The sequence below is a fragment of the Ochotona curzoniae genome, unplaced genomic scaffold (assembly GCF_017591425.1).
Source record: "Ochotona curzoniae isolate NIBS_2020 unplaced genomic scaffold, NIBS_Ocur_1.0 scaffold_3208, whole genome shotgun sequence".
NCBI classification, from domain to species: domain Eukaryota; kingdom Metazoa; phylum Chordata; class Mammalia; order Lagomorpha; family Ochotonidae; genus Ochotona; species Ochotona curzoniae.
In genome coordinates this window covers 28,210,573-28,234,021 of record NW_024467106.1, presented here as the reverse complement: position 1 = coordinate 28,234,021, position 23,449 = coordinate 28,210,573, and the positions used below count along the sequence as shown (strand labels likewise).

Sequence of the window (23,449 nt, the reverse complement as noted above, 5' to 3'; positions counted from 1 at the left end):
CAAAGGGCTCATGAATTCAAGGGGGCAGAGCAGGCACAGGAAACAGGAGTGTGTTACCTTCTTCTTCATTTTCACGTTTTTGAAGATGGCATGTACCCTCCACGTCTTAGCAAACATGGCTCCAAAGGCGGTCGTGTAGCCCACAGTGAGAATCCAGGTCCTGACCTAGAGACCACAAGCAAAGAGAGGCAGTCACATCCTAGTCATGGGTGAAGCTGGTCAGACACAAGACCACCCAGCAGGGGGACCCAGACTGTGGGGACTGTTGGGCTGCTCCGCAGACTGTCCAGTGTCATTAACAGTCCTTATTTGCACCCTAGGGACCTTTAGTTATGTCCCCTGCTTGCCAGAGCCAGGGCAGTGGGCATAGAGGGGTGAAAGGTGGGTCCTGCCTTTAACGTAGCCACAGCTCCCAGCCAGGTGGCAGGCACAGGTCTTAGGCAAGGGGAGGGACCAACCAGCTGCCGCCCAGCCTCTTCCTCCCCAGTCAGCCTGTCCGCTGAGCCCACACTGAACCTATGAGTTCCTGCTCAGGACCGAGGGCCTGTCTGGCTTTCACCTGTTCCCCAGAAGTCAGCCCTGATCTGTCAGCCTACCACCTGATTCCCACAGGCTTGACTGAGCTGGCCATCACTGGGCAGGCTGTGGGGGCTCTCGGGTGGCCAGTTCCCATGGTCATCATCATTCCCAGATTCCCCTCGGCTGGATTGGACACTCTCTAATACCTGGGACATATACAGAACCCCTGCTCCCACTCCCTTGGTTGGACTTGACGCTCTCTAATACCTGGGACATACACAGATCTCCAGGCTGAACAGTCAGTGCACTGCTGAGTTCTGGGAGCTACCCCCATTCCATCCCATTCGAAGGGATGGAAAAGCAACTTGCTCCAAGGGCCCCTGTTCTAGGGCCTTCCCTTGCTCTCAGCCAACCCTTCAAAGTGCCCTGGCTCTCCTGCGCTAACCACACACAGACCAGAGAAAGCTGGGATACAGAGGATGGGTCAGGCTGGCTAGATGTGGCCTCCGGAGCCCATTTGTTTGAGCTCACTAGGAAGTCTTCAGACACGTTCCTGGCCACGCTGACTCTGTCTTTCCAGGAACTTGGCTCTCTATTTTCCTTTCCATGTGGTTTGCTGAGGAGATGGCAGGGCCACCCGCAGAGTCACATTGGATGGTGTGGCTGTCCATGAACGCATGCCAGCAGTGAATGCTGGCCACATCTGTCCTTTGCTTCCTTCTCTGTATTTAGTGTTCATTTCACAAGCAGGGGGCAAGCAGATGGACGAGACTGAGCCACAGGGCTGGAGAGAGGGCGTGGGCTGGCTGCGGGAGTGCCCAGGTTGTAACATAAAGGTGGGAGAAACAGAATGGGCAGGGAGAAACAGAATAGGGATGGAGAAGCAGAATGGGGAGGGGACGAGTGGGAATTTAGCCCTGATCAGATCACACGTTTCTCATGTGTCAGAGCCACAGGGCACCTTACATCTTACAGCAATCTTGTTTGTTCATTCATTCATTCATTCATTCATTCATTCACCTGTTCATGCCACAAGTATTGTCAAGCATAAAACAAAAAAATGGGTGAATTTTGGGAGCCCTTCTTGAAGCGGAACAAGGAAGCTGAGGACCAAGATTCTAAGACGTTTCTGTACTTGAACCTGGAACTCACAGTCTTGTCCTGGATTGGACTCCCAGGTTTCAACACCTGCTGTTCCTTCCTCACACAGAATCTCCTTAACCCGAGGCAGGTTCATCCATGTTCAGGAACCAGCCATTAGGGTCAAGGCTCAGCTGGGTGAGCAGCTGTCCAGCTCAGGTCACTCCCCTGGGGCCATGATAGCACCTTGAAGAGCGACCAACAGCCTGACACGGCTTTGATTACAGCCTCCAATGAGAAAAATAACTTTAGACACATACACAAGGGGGCCTTTGAGAAGTTCAGGTACAATGTACAATGTCAACAAATGACCAGTGAATTGAGATAATTTTTGTGCCTATCTAGAATTCTCTTGTAATTTCATTTTCCCACAAACATTTATTTTGGACATTTTCACAAAAATAGTATCACTTGCCCTCCTGATGTGGCTAACAAAGGTCTTCCGTTCTGAGGAGCTGTGTCACTCCAATGGGTTTAGCGTGATTAATATTTGCTCTGACTTCTGCTCCTTTTAAAGCAATCACTTTCTGGCCACTTGTCTATTTGGTGAGGGCTAAATTCATGAAGACTCAATAATACAAATTAATTAAGTTAGTTACCACGCAGGGAGATAAATGCAATCTGGCATCTGGAAACTGCACTGAGACCAGGAAGGGCTGGACAGGATGAGCTCAGGCAGCTGGCCTGAGACAGGTATCCTTAGCAAGCCCTGCCCACGAGCATGGCCCTGAACTGGTATGTCTGGGAGCTCTGGGACTTGGGGCATGCAGTCTCTAGTGAGTGTCCCTGGGAGACAGTACTTCTGGGGTGACGTCACTGCACCCCACGTGACTCTTCTAGGAGACAAAAGACACTGTGTTGGAACTCCTGCTGGCTTCCTCTGGATGCAGCCCCAAGTTTTCTGATTTTATTTGGTGAGTATGACTGTGTGTCCTGGGGATCCACAAAACTAGGGGTTCACTTAGGGGATCTTTGACACGCATCCCATTCCCATCCACCATAAACCAGGACTGCCAGATGACCTCATGAAGCCTGGTGTCTAGGAGCAAGTCCTGGTCTTGCACATCAGTGCAGCTTATATTTCTTCACTTTTCTTCTCTACATTAAAAAAAAGGTAGATAAGCGCTATAGTCTTAGGGACTTCAAAAAGTCCATGGGAAGATGAAGCCCAAAACCAGGTTATGCAGTACACCAAGTTTTGAAATACATGCATTGTTTTCCATGACAAACATTTCCCATGGGCTTGTTGAGGTCCCCTGGCATGTTGTTCCCACAAGAGGATCCAGTAGGATCCTTGGGACCTCCAAGATCACCTTAGACAATCCTGAGCTGCTCGCCTCCCATTTGGGGCCAGCTCTCTAGACAGGGGCATGCTGACAGCAGAGGTAAGACCAAAGGAGAGCCCAGAGGAACCTAACCCCAGTGCATCTGGCCACCTCAGGCTGGCTCTGCCCAGTGTCACCGCTGGAGTGGGGCTCTGCACAAGGTGAAAGGGTTTGTGCCTGACTCCCCCTCCCCCATGTATATAGGATAGAAATGGATTCAGGACTAGGGCTGGCTCCACTGTCTATTGGTTACCACCCCTACTTGTGGGTTTCCACCTCATTACTCATGCTCGTAATTCCCACATCTTTTCTCCTCTTCGGAGCTCCAGATTTGCAACTGATGATGTCACCAGAGAGTCTGGGTGACACTTAGGGAGTCCCCTGAGTCTTCACACCCTGCAGCTAAAATGGAGTGTTTCTCTTCGCTTGTCCCCTGGGTTGTTCCACTAATCTTGATTCCATCATGCACCTGTCCCCTGGGCTGTTGCCCTCTCCCTCCCAGTGTCCGAGCTCAGGGGAGTGGGTTTGTTCCCTGAAACCTACATGCACACATCAATGGGGACTTTCTTCATGACAGTTTCTTTCTGTGAGCCTGAGGCTGGGGCTGCCTTCTGCCAGGGCTATGGCTGGTGGGTATTTTATTCCGTGTCTCCTACTAGCATGAACCTTTCCTCTCACCATGGTGCCAGATGGTGCCTGATGCCAGGCTCTCTAAGTTGGCCTTACCAGTAGGGACTCCAGAGTCAGCCCAAGTTGGATTCAAGTCCCAGCTTTGTCACTTACTATTGTTGTTAACCTCTCTGGGCCACATCATCTCTCTGAGCCCTCATCTGTGAAATGGAGCCAACAAGAATGGCTCTACAGAGGTTGTGAGGAGTAGGTGAAAGATGGCATGGAAAGGGGCCAGTGTAGGTGGTGTAGCAGCCTAGTACTCCGCCTACAGCAGTCACATCCCATATGGTCACCGGTTCATGTTCCAGCTGCTCCACTTCTGATCCAGCTCCCTGACTATGGCCCAGGAAAGTAGAGCAGGATGGCTCAAGTGTTTGAGCCACTGCACCCACATGGGAGACCCAGAAGGTCAGTCGTGGCGTTAGACCAAGCTCAGCTCTAACTGTTGTGTGGCCAGCTGGGGAATGAACCAGTGGACGGAATTCCTCTCTCTCTGTCTCTTCTTCTCTTTATACATCTACCTTTCCAATAAATCTCTCTCTCTCTCTCTCTCTCTCTCTCTCTCTCTCTCTCTCTCATGCCTAGGAAGTCCCCATTTTTCAAGCCAAGACCTGATTTTGGCTCTCACAATTCCATTGCCACTCACCACACCATGATACCAAGGAGCCTGCAGATGTGCCCTTTGCCTCTCCCTTCATCCATCCTGTGCTCCCTGTTTTTCTCAGCAACCAAGTCTCTCCAGGTTTAACCATCCTCTGTCCCTCAAAGCCTGTAAGTTAAACTCCTAGCAAAGAGCCCCACCTCCACTCCTGCCCACTCTCCAAGCAGCACCCCTCCTCCTGGCCCAGCGATTTCCTGTGGCTGGTGTTCGTGCCTCGCTCCCTTCCCCTTACAGATGGGCCATCTCCTCTGAAGGGCATCTCAGGCTCTGTATGGCATTCCTGGTCACCTCTCCCTGGAGAGGGAGCCTGGGGAGGTAGGCCTTGCTCTACCTGAAGTCTCTAAAGCTCAGCCCAGGCTGGATGGGCCGGCCTAGGAGGTAATGAATTTCTAGTCAACAGACACGTGCCAGTTGAGTCCAAAGGAGCACATGAAGAGAAGACCACAAGGGGCATGGAACTGCAGCCATGACAGACAGAGGGGAAAGGTTTATGGCCTTAGCAGCCCCACCACTGAGATACCCAGACAACTAGATAGGTAGTGAGCGCCCCATCACTCTGCGCACTCAAGCAAAGCTTGGAGAACCCCTAGTCTGGATGCTAACAGGCCATTTCCTGCAGGGAAGGTTTCACTGGATATCTTGCCAGGTCCCTCCCCTTTTCTGTGGCTCCATGGGGAGGGTCTTGCAGTGCAAGGGGAGTAATACTCCTTCAGGGAGCTGCTGGTCAGCCTATTGTCCTGGCTGGCATGGAATTGCTGGCTGCTAGCCTTTGGATTACCATGGAGGCATGCAGGTCTGGGTTGGGAGGGGGACAGCAAGAGAGGTGGCAGGTGGGATGTTGGGGACAAGTCACCTCTTCAATGCTACAAAAGATCTCATTTCTCTGAGGCCAGGATGTCTGCTTGCCCATGTGGGAATCAATAGGGGAGAAGGCAGACCCAGGCTGTGTGAAGGCTGGCCCAAGGCCTGTGCTGGGCAATGGGGTGTGGGCCGGACCAGGGGGAGGATGGTGTCATGTGAAACAGAGGGGTCTGGGTTCTCCATGGCAACAGCTCTCTCCAGGCATTCCCTGGGAAAAGATGCCCAAGAGTCTGTGTGACCCAAGGTCCTGGATGGGAGATTTGCAGGGAAAAGCCCCCAACTTCCCAGCACAAAGGAGGCAGAATTTCCTTCTGGGTCTGCTTTGAAAGATCTCTGCCCAAGGCCCTTACAGCCAAAGAGGAGCCAGGAAGCAGCTCATGGCTGGAATATAGCTCTCACCCACTATGGATGCCCACGTCCTTGGACAGTGCGCAACATGCACACCTGTACCTGGCAACCTTGGTGTAGGTGATGGAACCACATGGAGCAGAGAAAGAGGCCCCAGGACTGGAGGGCAAAGCGCTGTCTCAAGTATGAGCTCCCCAGCTGGGTGGCAGAAGGAAGGGCATGGGTTTGGGCCATGGAGGGTTTGGGAGGTACCTCCATATGGCTCTGTGGATAGGAGACACAGACGAGTGGGTGTGAGGGCAAGAGAGGAAGGACTGGGTGGCTTTGCCATGGAGATGGCGGTTGCTATGACATTTGTGGGCAAGCAAAAGGCAACTTTTAGGACTTCCAGGAATAACTGGAGCCCACTGGGTGGGAAGCGGGGAGGGGTTTGCTATTTTAAGCCTTCCCTGGTTCCTGCCTCCACTGCTGGCACCACTCACTCCCTAGGTTTGTCTCTTCTGTCTCTATCCTGGTACATGATTCAGTGAAAGGGGGTGGGGCTTATTTGCTTGCCCCTGTCAGTCTACATGTGGCCCAGTTCTGTGTGCACAGGGCTTGGGGACAGAGGGGCCCAGGGTGTATATCAGATGAATGAATGAATAGTGGGAATGTGAGTGCTCACGAGGGCTCAGGCTTGGTGAGGCGTTGGGGAGGGTGAGGATCGCCTGGCCTCTGGAGAGTCTGGGCAGTTGCAGGTGCTGCCTCAGGCCCCTCCCCTGGAAAGGCATCCTCAACGGGAAGCTTAATGGTCAGGTTTGGAGGGATGGCAAGGAGAGGCCACTTAGCCAGGGGGCGTCCAAACTCCATGCATGACTCGCCCCGCTAGCACTAGTCCCTGGGGCCACCTCCCTCAGAGACAGGGCCAGGCCACCCTCTCACCCCATGATGACTCCAGCCTCGTCTTCCACTTGCTTCTGAAATCACAGAACCTTCTAGTACGGCCCACCAAGAGATTATGGGGTCACTTGTTGAAATCTCCCCCAAGCCACACTACAACCTTGCTTTGCTTCTCAATGACCGCAGCAAGCAATCTCCTCCCATAGAAAGAGCTGTAGCCTCCTAAACCTTTCATTTATCCCAACTTCACCTGCATCTACTGGGCAGGCCAGTGACAGCTCCCTAATGGCCTTTACCTTGTTAGTTAGAGTTACGGAATCCCCAAACCTCCAGGACCATGCTCCCCAGGCCCTTCTGTCCCTCTCCCTGCCCATCCAGAGTGGGCACATTCCCCACAAACAGCGTGGAGAAACAGAAATCACATTTCAGGTCCCAAACCCAACCCTGCCAAATGTTCTGGGACAGCCCCTTGCCCTGAGGTTCAAGGGTGGGGGTCATGTCCAGGGCCCCCCAGCTGAGGATCCTGGCCCTCCTACAGCCAGGGCTCAGGGAACCCAGTTCCTGATGTATCCAATTCAATTGTCTGACCTGCCCAAGCTCTAAGACACCAATGACAGTTGGTGTCCAAGCTCTAAGACACCCAAACCAAAGCCAGTGCCAGAGCTGGCAAATGAACGTGGGCACTCTGATGTTGAACTCAGGCATTTTAACTGCTAGATGATATGCCCATACCCTCAATTACAGTGTATTGAGGGTGTAGTTTCAAGTAACAAATAATCTGAGTGGACCCACATTTTGAGACAAATGCTGGTCAGACCCCTAAGAACTGAGTTGTATGAATCAACTAAGAGAAAGCTTTTAAAAATATTTATTTTGAAAGCATCTCAGGAATCTCTGTAACCAAATGGAGCTTGTCTGCTCTGTAGCCCTGGTGTCCAGCAACGTAGAATGAGTTCTGCAAAGACAGAGAACCTAGGGCCTGGTGGTGTGGCCTAGCGGCTGAAGTCCTCGCCTTGAAAGCGCTGGTTCTTATCCCGGCGGCCCTGCTTCCCATCCAGCTCCATGCTTGTGGCCTGGAAAGGCAGTCAAGGACAGCCCAAAGCTTTGGGACCCTGCATCCACGTGGGAGACCCAGAAGAGCTTCCTGGTTCCTGGCTTTGGATTGGCACAGCACCGGCTATTGCACTCACTTGGGGAGTGAATCATTGGATGGAAGATCTTCCTCTCTGTCTCTTCTCCTCTCTGTATATCTGACTTTGTAATAAAAATAAATAAATCTTAAAAATATATGTGTTAAAAAAATAAAGAACCTGACCTAGTCAGGTGATGGAGGGGTTTGGCAGGCACTAGTGAGGGCATAGGCCAGGGTGTTTGCATGCCTTCCACCCCCTACCTGGGGCTGAGCCTCCTCGGTGATCTCTTTGGTGCCTGGATGGTCAATGCCTCCTCATATTTTCTGCTCACTCTCTTGCTGGCCCACACACTTCAGCTGGGGTCCCTGCTTACCATCCCATGAAGAAAGCAAATGCCTTTCCTTCTCTTCCCTTCTGCCTGACTCCCTCTCTAGGGGACGGGACCGGACTTCCTGAGCCAGGTCAGTTTGTCAGTTGTGATTGGACACTCCCTCTCCTTGGCACTGGGTACTCTAGTCCATGCCCAGCACTGTCTTCCAATCTGTGCCCGCAGGGGCCCTGTTGCTATAGTGACTCAACTTCCCATGTAATGTCCAAGGAGACAGGGGTGGAGCTGGAGCTATTTGCTCACCTTGCTGAAACCAGCACAGACAGGCTGGGATAATTCCAGAAGGGGTCAGAGAGGCCCAGGATAGCGACTGAGTGTTACTGCAACAGCACTGTGTGTGTGTGCACAGGCTCACACACAACCTTCACCGCCTACTTCACAATGCCCTTACCACAGTACCTAGCACACACAGCTCACACACAGCATGGCCTAATCTCATGCTGCACTTAGGTTTGGTCCTAAGGCGGAGTTCATGGCTTTTCACTGTTGAGGTGCCATATTGCAAACTAAAGAGATGACAGTGGAGGAATGACACTAATAGGGAACCGGGGCAGACACTGCACTCTACCTGCAGCTGACTTGACGGCTGATCTTGCTCTCTATGTTCTCAACCTTCTTACAGAATTATGAGGGGTCTTCCAAGAATGAGCTCAAGTTAAAGATGCTTTATGCAAAAAAAACTGTGCATCTATTTCACAAATGTTTGTACCAAGATATATGTGATTGCATCTTCTACCATGTTGCAGAAGTGCCAAAGTTTGGCACAGGACTCTGAGAATGACCCCATTCTTGCACAATGCTACAACCCATATAGATTCTGTGCACCTGGTGGCTTGTCTGAATCATCCCATTGAATTTGTGTTGGGATCCTGCACATGGAGTAGTGCTATGTCCATTTCACAGATAGTAAAATGGAGGCTCAGAGAAGCTAGGAGCTGCTCAGCCTTGGAGCTGGGAGTCTGATCCACACCCTGATTCCCAGACCAAGACCTTTGCCCTTTGACCATCCAGCCCTGCTTTTTCCTCGCTCTCCTATACCTTGTGGGACTTCATTGGTGTGTGTATTGAGGGGAGATTGTCTTCTGGGCCCAGAGAGAACAGAATGCAAGGTCTGGAATAGCAGGTGGGGTAGGTTTCTATTTGGTGTTCCTCTGGTGACTTGCATTTTGTCACTAAATTCAGGAGCCTCCCATCCCTCCTTCCTGGGTGTTATTGGGAATATTTTTTAATAAACGACCCCAATGCTAACCCATCTGCGCTGACCCACTTCATTCCAGAGTGGCTAATCCATGCCTTTTTCCACAATGAGGAGTGGGGACTCCCTTTGGCACAGCTCAGAGACAGCCCTGCCTGCAAATCCATGCCTTCTCAGCAGGAAAAGAGGCAGGCCCACTTCCTTCCTGCACCCTCGTGCTCCCATCTAATGATGATTTATAAAGCACTTCATAATTTATTCACACCACTGTCAGAAGCTTCCTGGGATAGCCACCCCTCACACCAAACAGAATAGGACATCAGGCTTTGGGACAGGCAAAGTCAGTGCATGGGGGAGGTGTCCCTTCTGCTTCCTAGCTTGCATCACTCAGTGTTAGCACCTGTGCCAGGACAGCCTAGGGCTCATGAGCAAGGCCAAGCATGCCAGACTGTTTCCTGGGAGCCAGAAGGCTCTGAGGGTTGGGTCAGCTCTCATGGTTTGCCTCGAGTCTCTCAGCTCCAAGGATTTGAACTTGATCCCATGTCAGGTGGCTGGCAGCCTGGGGTGAGGAGCCAGGCAGACAGGTTCTCAGAAGGTCCAGGGCACAACTAAGCTAATAGGCTGTATCTGTGATTAACTGGGGGTAGATTCAGGCCTCCTACCCCTCAAGGATACCTGCTTGGTATCTTCAAAGCCCACTCTGGCACCTGTAGCAGACCTCTCCAAGCCTCCCTTGTCACCTACTTTCAGTCCCCTAATTCCTCAGAAGGGGGCAACACAGAGACTTCATGGCAACAAATGGCATCAAAATGACCACTTTGCGAAAGCATGGCTCTCAACATCTTAAAAATAGACAGCATGGGGCCCAGCATGGTAGCCTAGCAGCTCAAGTCCTCGCCTTGCATGTGCCAGGATCCCATATGGGCACCAGTTCGTGTGCTGGAAACCTCATTTCCCATCCAGCTCCCTGCTTGTGGCCTGGGAAAGCAGTGGAGGACGGCCCAAAGTCTTGGGACCCTGAACCTGCATAGGAGACCTGGGAGTTAGGAACTCCTGGCTTCAGATCAGCTTAGCTCTGGCTGTTGTGGCCACTTGGGGAGTGAATCAACAGACGGATCTTTAATCCTCTCCATCTCTCCTCCTCTCTGTATATCTGACTTTCCAATAAAAATAAATCTTTAAATAGACAGCACAGGGAAGAGTGGCTTTTGGATGAATCTGGGCAACTGGATCCTTTGGCCATCCTCACCAGCTCTATTCCTCCAGGTAGAAAAGTGGATGAACAGTTGTGCTCAGGACAGTTAGCACCTGCTGGCTAACCCAGTCCTGAACCATCACATCCCAAGTGGCTACTTTATTAAAAAGCATGCTCTTTCAACTGAGATTTTAACTCCACTCAGTTGCTAAGAGTTAATGCCTAAGTTCCTTTAAGCAATCATAACTAAAGAATGTTGTTTGGGCATTAACATACTTCAAATGCTAATTATAAAAAATTAATCCTTCTCATGTATAGTAAATACATTGCATTGTTTGGCCTTCCATTAAAAACATTAATTCTTCACAGGGCTGGCACAAGCCCTGGCAGCCGGCGGCAGGGCAGGGATGGGGAGGGAGGCACTGGTTCTTGACTTTGACCGTGAAAACATTCCTCTTTCCCTATGGAGACCATAGATACACAGCCAGGACATAAGCAGACACACCACACAGTTCTGCTATTAAAATTCCTTGGCAGAGGTGGTGAAGACAAAGAGGCGCTATTAGGAAAAACAATGGTTGAGATGACACAGAGAATCGCCAATGCAATTTTTCTGAATGGCTCCCACTCAGTTGAGCTCTCTCATGCCTGCTGCCTCTCATCACATCTGGGGAGGTGACCTGCGGGAGTCTCTCCTTCAGGGAACTTTACCCAGGATACTGGCACATTTCAGCTGGTAACACTTTCCTCTCCCTTTTCTGTATTATCCCGCTATTTCTCTGTGGCTCCTTCCTGATGATGAAGTTACAGGCAACACCGATGCCTGTTTTGGTGTGCAAGGCACCCTCATGCTTTCCTACTAGGCCCCAGAACTGCTAGACGGGGAGGCACCCTTCCTGCATGCTCATGGGTGCTTGATGGCTGAGATCACCAAGCAGCTACAGGCCATTAACTCTGGGCATGTGCAGAACAACTTACAGTGCACAGCGTTTCAAAGGTCTTTTCTGAGACAAAGGATCCATCGAGGCCAAAAAGGAATATGGATGCGTAGGAGAGCATTCCTCCAAGGATGATCAAGTTGTTCATGTATGGACTGGACATCTTTATCAACCTGAGAGAGAGAGGTGGGGAGAAAGAGACAGAAAAACATCTCAATCAAGTTTTTCTACACACATTATATACACTGTCACAGGCTCAAAGTTCAAGGACAGAAAAGTGGAAGCCCTGGTTTCTTCCATGCCCGCACCGCCCCCCGACCTCTATATGTTTCTCATTGCTGATCTGATCTTCCTGCCTCCTTTGTTAAGTTCGCCCAGTGCCTCCCCAGGGACTTTGGCTACTTTATCCATAAATCTTCAGCTTATGCAAAAACCTCAAGTCAATAGGATGGAGATGGGAACTCGCTCCAAATTCTAAGCCTTCTACACTGACTTTTAATTCCTAGGTGGTCCTCTGCCTAGAGTGGATCTTGCTCAGAAGGCCTATGGGTGAGCCTTGGGGTGCCTAGGGTGAGGTCACCAGGTGTGGATGATCTTAGGAGGCCTCTGAGCATTGGGAAAGCTTCTGTTGCCTAGGACACGCAAAGCACCATGTTCATGCAGGGCCACACACCTGCTCATCACCAGGGAACAGAAGTATGCAATGGAGCTTCTGTCTCTGTCTGTGAAATGGGGCCAGTTGATCACATTGCCTAGGATTCTGTTCTTTCATGGACCATGGACTAAGTGCTAAGGTGGCTTTATTGTTACTAACACAGCAGCCTGGGGAGGGTCAGGAGAGGCTGGCCTCTTGGAGGAGGGGGACTGGCAGTGGTGCGAGGACTAGGACAATGCAGGTGTTACAGTGATGTAACAGGTGTGTATACTTCTGTTGTTCTTCAGGAAGCAGGTTTGACTTAAGCAATTGCTTCCAGAAAACAAAAAACAAAAATCCTGGGCCTAGAATGATAGCCTAGTGGCTAAATCCTCGCTCTGCAACTGCCAGGATCCCATTTGGGTGTCAGCACGTTCCCAGCTGCTCTGTTTCCCATCCAGTTCCCTGCTTGTGGCCTAGGAAAGCAGTAGAGGATGGCCCAAAGCCTTGGGACCCTGTACCCACATGGGAAACCCAAAAGATCCTTGCTTCTGGCTTCGAATCAGCTCAGCTCCAGCTGTTGCTGCCACCAAGATCCTCTGCTTGTCCCTCTATAAATCTGCCTTTCCAATAAAAAAAAATAAGTCTTAAAAAAATCTTCCAAAACAATCCAGACACAAACCCATCAACCTGGAGGCTCACAGCAGCCTAGACCCTCTATGCCCCTCCTCTGCAGGCAGAAAGGAGGGAGAGGGCAAGCAGTTGCACCCCTCAGAATGGGGTTCATTCTCCACAGTCCGTGAGGTTCCTCTAGGTGGCTCCCGGGCCCCAAGGCAGAGCTGCAGCACTGCGTGGGTGTTTGCTCTGAGCCCTTGCTCAGTCTTTCCCTGGCAGGGCAGGGAGCTAAGGTCAGGAATTTGCTATGGAAACCAAATGTGTTGGCACATTTGCTAAACAGCTCCACCTGATGTGATGGCAGTGCTGCCCACAGCCCGGCAAACCGCCTTCCAGTGGGGAGGGAAAGATGAGTGATGCGATGAACATCAAGAGGTAGGGGACAGGCTCTGCTTGAGGTGGCCAGCAGCCTTAGGGCTCTCATCTGTAGTATGGAGAGGGCTGGTGGACAGCATGGACTCTCTGTACTGTCACATATGGATGCATGTGGGTCCTTGCAGCTGGAATTGTGGTCCCCCAGGGTGTTGAGGAGCAGAGGGCACAGAAATTCAGGGAGCTCTGTGCTCAGTCTCTGTTCCTGAACCACTTCCAAAGGCCTGTGGATGAGCCTCCTTTACCTTCATTCAGCCTAGCCTTCCTCTGACCATCGACTGTCCTGGGACCCACAGCTGTGACTGTAGCACCAAAACCACTGAGCATGGTGCTGTGGGAAAGCATTCCTGGAGACTGCCTGTCACGTGCTGCTCTCCCACTTTGCCCAGCACGCGTGTCAGCCCAGACAGCACGGTCCCCTGGGACCACTTACTTCTGGTTCCGGTTCTTAATGTTGAAGAAGAGAAAGGCGCTGGCCATGATCATCCCCAGGATGGTGAGGGCAGAGAGGATGCTGTAGAGAGGCAGGGAGATCTGCCGGAGCTGCTCCAGGATGATGGTCTTGTCTTTTGGGGGTTCGGATCCTAAGAAACCCAGCAGAAGACAATCAGGGAGAGTCCCCACCCACCCAACCACGTACCAGACCATCTTTGCCTTAGTGGCCTTGGCCTGTGGCTGGGCGCCTGCGCCCAAACTCTATGCAAGGCACATCTAACAGTTAGCTGATCTGCCCAGTCAGGAGCCTGAGCCAGGGCTTCTTTCTTTCTCTGAGAGGAATCAATAAAGGGTTTGTGATGCATTTAATAGCCATTAGAAGACTGGAATCTGATTTGGTCTAATTATGCTATTGAGAAACCATCACCATTCATCCCCAAGTGTAACAAAGGCTTGGAATACACAGGGCTGGGCAGGTAGGTCCCCCAGAGGGGCAATGAGGGTAAGAGACCTGGCCTCGGCCACAGGGACTCTGCTTACACATATGTGACAAACGATCGGTTTGCAGCAGGGCGGCCCCCTGCCTGTCACTCCATGATGACATCTATGTGCTCTGCCTGCAGATTTCTACCTCAAGGTCATTGTACGACCCCAGCTCCTCTTAGTTGGCTGCTTGGGGGAGGTTTGCCTACCATGGGTTATGCCAAGACTGGACTGGAAGGGGTGGGGGAGGCAGTTCCAGCTCACCACGTGATTGCAGAGCTATGCTGCTCATTCATCAAGGCACCAGGGACCCTAAAGAGTCCCCGAGGGTCTCAGGGTAAGTGCATCTGTCTGTACAGCTCTTCCAGGGGCAGGTGCTTTTAGGAGGAGGAAAGAAGGGGCTCTCCTGGCTTACGGCTAACCCTTTTTTTTGTCTTAGCTGCTACTTGAGGTCAGGTTTCTGCTGTGGAATTGTGAAGCTTTTGAGCTTCTCCTTCCAGAGGGCCTTTATGGAGTCAGCCAGCTGCTGGGGAGCGCTCAGCAAGCCCCAGCAAGCATCACAACGACCTTGTGGCCAAGCCTCGGGTGCCAGCCTTGTTTATGCTTCTGTTCCCAGCAGAAAAGCCAGGGCCAAGCAGATGTGGTGACAGGGGTAGAGAATGCCCCCTGAACAGCTGTGTTTTAGAGCCTCTGCCAGCAAGTTCAGATGTGTTTAGAAACACTCAGTAGACAATAAGCGCGGGAGCCATCCCCCAAATTGATGGAAGATGTCGGGCTTAGAAACAGTTAGAAGCCCCGCTGGTAGGGTTAACGTGCAGCCTTAAGTGATTGCAACGAAACTGACACCTACCAGAGTGACTGCACAGGCCCAAGTCAGGCCTGAAGCTGACATAAAACAGAATTAGCACCATTCCTTGCTTCCAGAAGGAAAAGCTCAATATCCACTTCTCCTGCCCCCAACATATACCCAGCCTGCAAGAAGCTGGCCCAGGGGCCTTTGGGCTCCCAAATACCAGGGCAGTCCCAATGGAAACTCATGAGATCTTGACCAGAAATGACATCTTCTTAAGGCACTGAGAAAGTGGGCTGGGGTTTGGATCAAGGCTGACATAACCACTAGGGAGTCTAGGGTCCAGTGTGTAGAGACAAGTAAGAAAACCAACAACATTTTCTCCTCCTCCTAGGCCTTCCCTTCTTAAATGACACCTCTGCAAGATGGATGATATGCAAGCCATAATAGTGACTGCATAATAGTGGTCCTGGGTTCCCCTCTGGTTTTTCATTCAGTCCACTCATTCATTAATCCTCCATTCTTCACCAATCATTCTTTCATCACCATGAATGATGATGAATCACCATGAATAATCACCTTCCACCTGTTACGCCTGATGCCGGGACCCTCGGTACGAAGATGGATATGACACAGTCCTGCTCCCAGGAGATTCAGTCACCACCCATAGGAAAAGAAAAGCACAGGACAAAGAACCCACATGTACTGAGTGCTTGCCATAGGCCGGGCACTTGATGGAGATTTATTTTATCACTTGACCACTCCTGGGCGGATCAGATCATCCCTACAGATGCAGGAGGTAGCAGTGTTCTAGGTATTTAGTGGCTTTTCCAGCAAAGAAGTGGCACAGCTGGTGGGATTAGAACTCAGATCTGCCTGACTCTGAAGCTGACACTGTAATGACCATGCATCTGCTTTGAGAGTAGGGCCCAGGTGGTTGGGTCCAGGAAGGTCTGGACAGGAATCAGGGTACAGAGTATAATTTTGCACCCGATCCTCAAAGAAGCTACCAGGAAAGTATTTAACTAGAGTTGAGTCTTGGAAGAGGAGGGTATTCATCGGCTGTTCACCAGGCAGCCAAGGTGAAGCTACATCCCAGACAGAGTGATAAGACACCATGGAAGCACAGCTGTGCAGGTGTCTTAGCATCTGAGGGACTGGAAGCAGTTGAAGCTGGGGAAACTTGAGAGAAGACAACCAAAGTGGGGAGTGGTCCCTTCATGGAGGTCTCTTGGCCACTTAGAGTGAAGCTCTCCGACACTGAGTAGGGAGGACTTGGTAGGGCCCCAACAGAGATGAGTGAGGCATCTTCAGTGCTGCACAGCACAAAGGGTGCTCTGGCTTTGGTGGGCAGAATGGGACGAACCCTCATGGGTTGGTGCAGGAGTCCAGAAGAGAAAGAGAGGATGAGAATTGAGCCCAGGCAGAGGTATTGGGGGAGAGCAGGGTTCTGCCGTGACTCCAGAGGTGCATTGACTTGGCCCTGGGCTCAGGGCCCGGCTGTGCTTGGCTGTGAGTGGCTATACACACTCCAGTGGTGCGGGGGGTTCTGAGAAGCAGGAGGTAGACCCAGAATGGCAGGCCTGGGACAGAATCCCCTGGTGCTCCCTGATTCTTATGCAAGCCACTGATCTGGTTGCTGGCCTATATTTCTTCCCCACCTCAAATTCAAATTTAGGTTTTCCTTTCATGTATGTTCTGTCTCCTTGTGCTCTAATCTTTCCTTCAGTTTACTAACCCAGAGTCCTTGTTCCATCAATCTGGTCTCTTGAGTTTGGGAGTAGTCAGGCTGTCTTGAGGATCAGGTGCAATAAGTCATGCCCCTCCCAGGCTATGTGGATGTGGGCTGCCACCCTCTGAGGCACTTTCTGAACTGTACAACAGGGTTAAGGGTTCCTGTGCTTCTGTTACTGTCCCTGGAAACCACACCCAGGGATCCCTCTTGGAGGCTGAACTATTGCTTTGCAGTGTTCTCAGAGTGGAATCTTAGCGATACAGTAGAAACACAGGGACTGGACAAAGCCTAATCCAGGCTCTGTGGAAAGGTCTACCTTTAAAAAAGATTCTGGGTACAGAAAGTCAGATGTCCCTTTTTTCTTCTGCTGCCTCAGTGAGTTGTTTTTATGCAGTGATGAGGAGTAGTGCATCCCTCTATTCGCCCATTTACCGACCTACACATCATCCATCTATCCATCCACCCAGGTGACCATCTGTCTATCTACCCAGCCACTTATCCTTCACCTGGCTGATCAATTACTCATTCCTTTTTTTCCCCACCCTAAATCACTTAATCTCCATTATGTGCTAGATCTAGGCTAGAGTCAGGAATTTAAAGCTAAATAGGATCCACTCAAGGGCTGGTGATCCAATCACCCAGTAATGAGAATGCGGAGTGACAGGGTTGAGGAGAAGGGCAGCCACAAAACACTGGAGGCAAAGGGAAGAAAGCCATTGATCTGTTGGGGGAGCAGTCCAGGAAGGCTACCCAGAATGGGGGCATGTCATTGAACTTGTTTTAGAAACTCAGGATGAATTGGTTAGCAGAAGAGAAGAAATGGTCTGTCCAGGAGAGCTGTGGGTGGAGAGGACTTGTTGACAACTTTTTTTTTTTATGGGAGGAGCCACAGCAAAATTTCACTGGCCCCATTTTACAAGAAACCCTTATGACCATCCAATGGTTTTACACATTGGTGTGCACTCCATGCAAAATCCTGAGGTCCATCCTGAGAGCTGGAATGCAGGGAGTGAGGGGGACCCTGTGTCCAGTGAGTGAGTGTGAGGATTGGGCACATGCTGTGGAGTTCACAAGGCTAAGGTCTCGTAACTTGTCTCCAATCCGCCAATAGCATCCAGGCTTGGGGGACAACAGAGAGGGAACCGTTTGTCCTACCTTGGAATCGGATGGTGTCGTTGATGATCTCCAGCGTGTCAGCCACAGCGTTGTACTCGCCCACCTTTACCTCCCTACTATCTGCAGAGAGCAAGACACAGTGGCTGGTTAGACTTGAATCTAGGCACTCTCAGCCCAGCTCCTGCTTCCCAGCCAGGCCTGGGTTATATCCTCACAGGCGTTTTATTTATTTATTTATTTATTTGCTCTGTTGGCTAGCAAGCCTCCACACTGGGTTGGGCTATAGCATCCTCTCACATTGACTCATCAGCTCGTGGGTCATTCTTTGATACACACACACTTCAGGTGAGACTTGCAACCTTCAGAAGCCACGGCACTCTGCCAGGCCCCACAAAGCACAGGCCCTCACTGCCCTGGAGCTGCTTGGTGTGGTTTCATACCCAGCTGGTGCATGCACCCTCACCCTCACGGTCCTTGCTATTCTGTTGGTGGGTTGAATTCATTGGTTTGGCCATTGTCAAGGGTAAAGATGATAAAAGGCTCAGGAGATAACAGGAGGAATGGAGGCGGGAGATGAGGATTATATTTGATGTGGGTTTCTTTTTCCAATGTTCAGGTAAAAACAAGACAAGTGGGTGACCAAATAGGGGAGCTATAGTGGAATAATCTGGTGGCTCAGGTGCCATGTTGGGGCAGCAGGTCTATCATGAAGAAATCAATGGGGCCGGTGTGTGTGAGATGCTGGTGAACACTGATAAAGCAGATCCAGGGGAAGGCAGGGTCAGAGGGAAGGGCAAGCTATATGGGCCGAAAGCAGAGTCTCTGGGGCCTCCCAGGCTCTGGCAAGATTGGGCAGCTGGCAGGAAGGGTGTCCCCGGGGCCTGACCCCATGCTTTTCTATGCACTGTTCCTAATTTAGCTCTGCCAGGTGTGGAGTAGCTAGCTGTCTTCGTGCCTCCTGACAGATGAGTAGATGGAGGCTCAGGTAGGCTGGATCTTCGCTGGTTCTCAAGGCAGAGTCCAGCTTCAAGCCCTGGGCTTCTCCACGCCTCCTGGCCCTCAAAAGAGGCTTTGAGCTACCCAGATGGATCCCTGAGAGAGAAGCTTCCTGGGCATCCTGGCTCCGACCTATGCATCTTGAAAGCAACAGTGACAGAAATGTCCCCTTGGGGTGCAGGTGGGTCCTTGCAGCGGTAAGACTCAAGCCAGCAAAAGGCCCCTGAGCCTGCAAAGGAGCTACAGGCTCTGAGCTAGGGCCTTTGTAGAAGGCAGGTGACTGCTGGTCCCTTCCATTCAGAACACGTCCCAGGGAATCCCTTAGATCATACTTCCACCAGCACTCCTTTGACAGGCTGGTAGCAAAAAAGCTTCCTTCCTAATCCCCACCAGGGTCCTAGCCATTTGGAGTTGGGGTGAGTGTCATGCCGTGCAAATGGCCGTTGCTCACATGGGCCCCTGCAACTCCTAAATGTCATGTTACCACACTATGCCAGGGGTGCCAGTATCCCTGCACTGGCCTCTGGAAGTCCTCTGTCCAATACACGCCCTGATCAACTCCTGCCACATAGAGGAGGCCCTGCTTTATTGGGCATGGGGAGGCAGCACAGGATGCTTGAAATAAATCCAAGGAAACGTAAAGGAGTGTCCCAGCTGTCCCAGCCATGGGAGCCTGGCCTGCTGACTCACATGCCTGCTGTTAAGTACTGTCCCCTGGCACTGAAACAATACCCAGAGCTCCACAGTGACCACAGACAGCACTAGTTCTCCCAGGAGGCAGGGCTTACAGGCTTTAGGGGTTCCATGAGTTCCTGCTTTCAATGCTTATGGCAAAACATTGAGCAGGTTACCAGGGAAGGACGGAACCTCCAACAGGTCAGGGAATGAAAGTTTACAACCATGTACAGGATGGCAAACCTGCTCTTGAATCAGTGGACTTTTCCTCTCCACACTGAACAGGCCTGCAAGTCATAAAGCCCACATTATTGAGTGCTTCCTACATACCCAAAGCAGGCCAAGGTATCTACAGTAAAGAATCCCTCACCAGCAGCAAGGTAGGTGGTGGAAGTTCACAGGTGTTTCTGAAGTCTTGGCCAAGGAGGCCTTGGACCTTCTGGTTTAATGCCTTTGCTCATTCTTGGGCACCTATTGAGTGCCAGGTTCTATGCTGGGGGCTGGAGATAAAAAGATGAAAAAAAAATGTGCATAGTCTCTGATCTTACTTAACTGACTGCAAACTGGGAACTTGTTAAGCTGCTACAAGGGTTAAAGAAGAGGATAAATACTATGGCCCTTTTTGAGGCCTAACTCAAAGAAATAGTCAATCAAGTGTAGATATTTTATTCATAGGAAGAGAAACTAAGTTATTGGCTAGGCCCCCAAATGCTCACTCTTTTTACTGTCACTTATCCTCCATAACAGTCCCTCCACCTGTAGCATTCTCTTCCCTCTATCAATCAGTATGTCCAAACTCTACCTGTCTCTTCCAGAAAGCCTGCCTTGAGTACTGTTCTTTCCCTCTAAGCATCCTAATCGCTGCATACCCTCCTGTTGGAGCAGCTCCATGGGTGTGTTCTGATGTCCTGAGGCCTTGCTTTGATTGTCTCCTGGTCTCAGTCCTGCACTGTGCCCAGGGCCCTTGGGCTCTGCAAGCTCCATGTGGTCTTCCCTTCACTAACCTGGTAGGCATGTGGTGCTGATAACCATTAGCCCTTGGATCCTTAGTAACTGTGCTATGTACACAGGTAAACCATTGACTGGGTGGTGGTGATAGTGGGTTTAGAGCAGAGGGAGAGGGGCTGTAACCTTTGGTCTGGCCTTGCCCGGATGGGAAGTGGAGTAGCCAGGACATGAACTGACACCTGTGTGGGATCCTGGGGTTTGTAAGGTGAGGATTAACCAACTGAGCCATCATGCTGGCCCAGTGACAGACTTTTTCACAGTCCCCTAAGCCAACATGGAACACAGACAGGAAGGAGCGCTATTGGTTTAGACCAAGGGCCTTCAACACTAACACATTCTGCTTCCTAGGGCTTCTGTGATCCAAACAGACCCCTTGCTTGCAGAAAGATAAGGGGCCTTGTTGAAAGTCACATGCCTGAATTCAAATGTTGGATTCTGGATGCTACGGTAAGAAACCAGGTCCTGCTACTTTGCGCTCAAGGGCCTGAAAGTCACATGTCTGAAAAACCCACGGGAGATATTTGCATCTAGGAGCATGTGCAGAACAACACGACAAGGACCTGGGATGATGCTGCTGCTCTTTGCCAAGATCCACAGCCTTCTCCAACTCTGTATTTACCCCCACGTCCTAGGCCAAAGGATAAGCTCCTTAGTTACCAACCTCTGCCTTCATGGCCACACAGAATCCACTCTCCATATCTCCAAATACCCATTCTCCTTACTTTACTCTGGCTCCAATGTGAAAGAGGGATATGGGTGCTTTGAAGCTCAACTGTAGCTAAGAGATCACACAGAGATGGCCTAGCTGAGGAATGTAAAATACAAGAGGGGGTCTTGGCTCAGCATAAAAGAGAGCCTTTGTAAATGTGTTTATTCTGCCTATCTCCAAACAGCATCTAAACTCAGGTACCAGGAAGAGCTGAGCTGGGAGACAGGGCACTGGGAGATGATGTTGGCTCTTGGGTCACCCCCGTCCCCCACACATGTAAAGCTCTGCTCCCCACTGGCATCTTGCTGCTGGGACCCCCTACAGCTAGGTGCCATGGGAGACATCTGTGGGCTTCCAACTCCTGATGATGAAGAGGCTTCTGCTTGGGGGATCTTCCTCATTCCAGGCAGAAAAGCACAGCTGCTCCCTGCTACCTCCCTCTGCATCCTGGCTCAGCCCAGTGACCCCCACGCCCCTCTCTTGACTCCCAGGAGCAGCAGAGCATCCCGGCTTTGCCCAGGGATCCCCCATACCCCTCACTTGACTCCCAGGGGCAGTGGATAGCAGCACCCTAAGTGTCCTTGGCTGGGATCACGTCCTCTCACCCTGTCACACATGAGTCACAGTTGCACTCTGATTAAGCTCGTGATTCTTTGGAGATTTCTGATGGCTAGGTGGACAGTGGTCAGATGCCATAGAGGGATAACAACCCCATGGTGGCAGATTTGTTGGCTCACCTGCACACACTGGCCTTAGGCAAGAGCTAAGTACCTGAGGAGACCTAGGCTGCACACAGTGAGCTTTGTGTTTCCAGGGCATCTTCTTCCTCCTCTTCTTGACCTATGGTTCTTCCAGACTCATCTAAGGAAGCCACTTTTCCCAAGGTTGCTGTCCTAGATTTCTTCCAGGGGGAGCTATCTCCTCTCTGATGCCCACAGCTGCCTGGGCCTCCTCTTATCAATCACACTGTTGGGGTCTTGAGTCTGCTTTGCATGGCCCTGGGAGCTGCCTGGCCACAGCATTCCTGTCCTGAGACTCCTGCTGCATCCTGCCAGACAGGAGACACAGAGCATGACTGTTGAGAAACCACAAAAGCACAAATCAGAGGGTGTCTCCCTGCACCTCTACCCCAGGACCAAATAATTTATCCATATCAAAATCAAGAACGTAGGTTAAACAAGGACCCAGAGTTGACAGGCAAGAGGCTGAATAGGAAATGTTACTGAAGCCTGAACAGGAGAATTCTGAAACCCATAAGGACTGCTACCTAGACCAGGTAAGGAATGTTTGCATCAATGATAAAAAAGAAGATGCTCGAAATAACACACACACACACACAGCATGGAGCCACAGTGGCCGATTTCTAGTCCAAAGCTCTTTACAAGTATAGGAAGAAATGTCCACACTCATCAGTAATCAGAGAAATGACATTTAAAAGGCATCATGTGATATGACTTTACACCTTTAGACTGTGGGAGACAGTGATGTGAGTGGGGGAGGAAGTTAGGCAGCAGTGGGAGAGGGGCAGGCATCCCCATGACAACAGGGGTGGGGCCAGGTATGGCCACTCTACAGAACAATCTGGCAAATTTGGAGCATATGAGGGTGCTTCAAAAAGCTGGTGGGAATGGAAGCCAAAGATGTTTATTTAGGTGTCACCTCCCATATTGAAATCTGCATACATGGGGGTGCTTACAACAAGCAAGGAAAATACACATCAAGCAAAAACTATGCAGGGATTTCAAAACATGCACCAACACACACCGATCTTTTCATTCTAGCCTTCTTTAGAAGTAGTCAATGGGTGCACACTTCCGAGTCCAATTCCACTTCTGGCTTTGACCCAAAGCAAGTCCCTGTTGGATCCCTTAGGGCACATAGGGAAGGATGCTCATTATTTGGGAAGGTGAGCTGGAGTCTGGCTCTGAGGGTGGTGCATGGGTAGATAAGATCTCCTGGATGGAGCAGGGGGAAGCTAAGTGCAAAATGTGCACACAGACTGAGGGAGACAAACACAACAGGAAAGATTCAGAGCCCAGCGGCCCAGATGTTACCTCAGAAAACCACGCACACTAAATGGCTACTCATGTTTTGTGAGAATGCAGACAAATACAATGTATGCATGAAACACTCAGGGTATTGGGGTGTGGAGCACTGGGCAATGGGAATGCAAGAGGGGGTGCAAACAGATAACAGTGATGTCCACGGGTTTGGGCTAATCAGATCCTACTGCAGGACGAGGACAAGGTGTGTCCCAAGGAAGCAGGATGGCATAGTGACCCAGGGGAGGGAAGGGAAGCCGCTGCTTGGCATGGTCCTCTGGGCCAGTCACCTCTGCAGGAACATCACAGCCTGATGTCATGGAGCTCTCAAAGCCATCCTTAAGCCAAGGGAAGGAATCGCCTCTCATGTTTCCACTTTGAACCTAACTCGTCAATAAAGTCTCGGACATAATAAGCTACGCTGCCTGGCAAGCCCTGATTGGGGCATATCTGCTTCAACACCTAAATGTTTTCTGCCAAAGCAGGGATGAGTTCCCTGTCACCAGAGGCATGCAAGTGGGGGTG

General features: G+C 51.0%; 1 protein-coding gene across 1 annotated transcript in view; it reads right to left on the bottom strand.

Annotated features, from left to right (window-relative positions):
• GABBR2 (gamma-aminobutyric acid type B receptor subunit 2) overlaps nucleotides 1–23,449 on the bottom strand; it is a 326,347-nt gene that overhangs the window by 56,027 nt on the left and 246,871 nt on the right. The window contains exons 9-12 of the mRNA XM_040962792.1: nucleotides 17,534–17,614; nucleotides 13,369–13,519; nucleotides 11,295–11,427; nucleotides 58–165 (exon numbers count right to left, since the gene is read on the bottom strand). Of these exons, the coding sequence (XP_040818726.1) occupies nucleotides 58–165; nucleotides 11,295–11,427; nucleotides 13,369–13,519; nucleotides 17,534–17,614 (473 nt within the window). The remainder of the gene's footprint in view (nucleotides 1–57; nucleotides 166–11,294; nucleotides 11,428–13,368; nucleotides 13,520–17,533; nucleotides 17,615–23,449) is intronic.